At 35.0% G+C, this 3,451-nt stretch overlaps 1 protein-coding gene across 1 annotated transcript; it reads right to left on the bottom strand.

Annotated features, from left to right (window-relative positions):
* Nucleotides 1-910: 910 nt before the first annotated feature.
* On the bottom strand, nt 911-1,267 carry ATOH7 (atonal bHLH transcription factor 7). Its single transcript, XM_074593044.1, has one exon. The coding sequence runs from the start codon at nt 1,265-1,267 to the stop codon at nt 911-913; it is 357 nt and encodes a 118-aa protein (XP_074449145.1).
* Nucleotides 1,268-3,451: the final 2,184 nt, after the last annotated feature.

Below are 3,451 nucleotides of genomic sequence, written 5' to 3'. Positions count from 1 at the left end.
AATGCCAGGACTGTGATGGAAGTAGTGTAATGTTTGGTGTGGGAAAGCCACCAGTAATTCCTAGAGTAGGAATTTCAGGTAGTTGGTGAGGACATATTATAGAAAACATTTTATTTATGATTTACAAAACCTGTTATTGTTTCCAGGTAACATAAAATTAAAAAATAAAATCTAAACATTTAAAGTCTACAAAACCCTAGAAGCTTAGGTTATTTTCACGCAAGCATTCTCATTAATGGTATATAATCACATGTGCTTTTACAGCCATTGAAAATAAAAACATTTCTTCCATGAGTTGAAACGAGCTCTTTTTCGAGCATACAAGAGACACCATAAACTGGATTAAAGCAAACCTACGCAACTCTGGAACCCATACATCAAACTTACAAAGTTTAAGAAAGTCAGTTCTCTGAGGACTAGAACTCCAATACATTATAAAACTTTTTTCCACGGGAGCCATTTACGTGATAACAAACCAAATAATAACTTCAAAGCTGACATAAAAATAAAAGCATGGAATAAAGTTAATTTCTGCTGTTATTCTATTCAGTCACACCATGGGTCAATTTGGCCCATGATCTGTAGAAAATACTGTCATGATTCATCACAGTAAAAAAAAAACCTAAAACTTATTTAATGAAAGAATCAAATGAACTAGATGAACTAGGAAGCAACTGTTGGAAAGATTTCAAATTAAAAGTACGCTTTCCACCAACATTAAATAAATTCAATCTTCTTAAATGCATATTGATTTAAAATTCTCAAAGCAAATTTATCTTGTCAAATTATTATAAGATGCAAACAAGAATGAGCTTATAATGCCACTATTACCTTATTCAAGCAGATTAACTCTTGCTAATTATTAAATTACACATCTGGCCTGCTGCATATTCTTAGTTCGTAAAAAGTTCTAATTAGCTATTTGAAAGTGTTCAGGGTGATAGCTGAATATTCGCTGTGCGTAAGGATCACCGTCCGTTGCCATTTTTTGTCCTGTGTAATGGTGGTAGCTCTCCGGATGAAAGTGTTCACAGTGAAGACTAATCCATTCTCTTTCAGTACTGTATCTCTCTGCTTCAGCAAGTATTCGAGTGAGAGCCATGATATAACTCAAAGCCATCTGAAGGGTCTCATACTTGGACAGCTTCTTATCTTGACCCCACTGTGGAACCACCTTTCTCAAGCGATCAAAGGCTGTGTTCAGTCCTTGCATCCGTCTTCTCTCCCTGGCGTTGGCAGCCAGTCTTCTCTTTGCAGCATTCTCCATCCTTTCCGAACTGCACTTCACAACACAGCCTGGTCCGCTTCTGCACTGCATGTCTGATTCTACACCTGAAGCCAAATGACTGGATTTACAGGTTTTCATATTTGATGCAGCTTCAGTTTCACACACACAAAGATTATTTTTTTTAAAATTAGGTAAAAGTGGTATGGAAAGCACTTGTGTGAGTAGCCTGTGTATCTCTTGAATCTGTTTCCAGATATCAGAGATGGGTTATTTCTATTAGCACCTAAAAAAAAAAAAAAATAAAGTCTTCTGGTTCTTCTGGAAACGTCTGAAAATTGCTTCTTATTGTTCAAAGAAAGAATAAAGAGTTTTTAATGTCTTATGCTTTCATTCTTTTAATTTCTTCAAACTCAAAAGAGACAGAAAACTCCATTCTCAAAATGTATGTTACCGAAGAAAATGATCCATTTAATCCAAAAAGGATCTTAATGGATCAAAACCACATCAATTCCAAATGACCATTTCAATTGAAAGAAGTTCTGATTCAGTTTAGGAGAGTATTTTGAAATGAAGAACTGTTGCGATCTGAAGACACAACTTCAGAACAGAAATCTCTCCTTTCTTGACTCCTGCCAGCAGGCAATGAATGTGTCTTACAGACAAGATGAGGCTTTATAGAAACTGCAAAAGCTAAACAGGTGGTAGCAGGTGGGCGGGCGGCACTCTGCTTCCATCCCAGTACCTTCCCACCCTGGGAACTACAGGGGGAAAAAAAAAAACAAAACAGTAAAATCTGAACATTACAGCCTTCATCTGTTGAGAAGTCTTCCAAAGCCATTCTGTCCAGCCCTAACAACTTGCCATCTGGAGTAGTGTCTGGCTGGCCCCACAAGACTCTGGGCAGTTAAGCAAAAGATCCTTTCAATGGATAATCTGTTGCAACTCAGAAAAAAAAAATCTCTGTGCATTGTAGTGTTTGTACATTAAAACATGTGAAAATTCTGATTAGATAGTATTAAGGGTAGAAGAAATAACTGTTCTAATGAAACAGAGAATTAGTTTAATAGTATATGGCCGAGAATACTACAGTTCTGCACTACATGGTACCGAAATAAGGAGACTCAAATTATTAGAAACCCTTCAGGACTCACAGTTTTCATATTGTATAAAGTACAAAACATTGCAGAGGCAGTAGTATCTTGAGAAAAGTGGGGATTATGTATTCCCATGACAGCAAATCCAGTGTCATGAAATTAATTCAGAATATATTTAAACAGTTAAAATGTAGCTATGGATTTATCTAATATTGATTGTAAAAATATTTGGATAGGTTGTGATATAGACATAAACAAAAACATGTAAGTATATGAACAGTGTGGAAACTGCCCTTTTTAATACAACATTTTAAAGCATATATGTGTGTTTTATGTGGTTTTTTTAAAAAGTGTCTTTTTATTAATATCCCTAAATAGGTAAAGAGAATAAAAGAGGATGTGAAAAAAAGAAATCCGCGTGCTGGCAGTAAGGGATCATTTCTGCTACCAATTGTAATGATAGAGATCATCATACATACACCCACAGCCCATAATCAAAACATCATTGTTTTACTGTACTTGTATTATTAAAGCCATTATCTAAAAAAACTTACAAGGAAATATCATATGATCATTTTATGATATACAGAAAAGGTAAAAAAGAACCCTCCCACACAACGATTTATTATCTGTATTGATTTCAAGCTTAATTAAATTGTTACCAGCATTCATAAATTAGTAACTTTTTTCATTACAGACTGAATACTGTATATTTATTTAGAACTACAGCTCAATTGTTTTCATTATGACTCCAAAACTTGGTGTAGTTGTAAACAGCTGATTAATCCCTAGCAGAAGCAATGACAATGAAATGAGGTTGAATAATCCAAAAACAATAGGATGCAATTGAACACTAATGGACTCCAGCATGACAGATGTTGAACGTAGGCTGTTACGCCCAGTTGCTCTGCTCTTAATATTCTGAATCCTAATGGTCTTGAACAGAGATGATAGTTGGGGTAGGGAGTATCCATTATTCCATTATCAAAATGTATGCCACATCTTCAATTTTTAAAGACGTACAACTGCATCATGTTTCATTATAAATGTTCAACATTCCTATCTGTGTGCATTGACCTACTCTCCCAAACATAAAGAACTGCTACTACACATTAAAATGCTATTTTCT

Source organism: Larus michahellis, chromosome 6, assembly GCF_964199755.1.
Source record: "Larus michahellis chromosome 6, bLarMic1.1, whole genome shotgun sequence".
Classification (NCBI taxonomy): Eukaryota; Metazoa; Chordata; class Aves; order Charadriiformes; family Laridae; genus Larus; species Larus michahellis.
Note: the sequence above shows the minus strand (reverse complement) of the source record. Positions and strands in the feature narration are given on the sequence as shown.

What these genes read in the sequence shown, in the direction of transcription:
- ATOH7 (XM_074593044.1), bottom strand. Translation starts at nt 1,267, where the DNA reads ATGGAGAATGCTGCAAAGAGAAGACTGGCTGCCAACGCCAGGGAGAGA.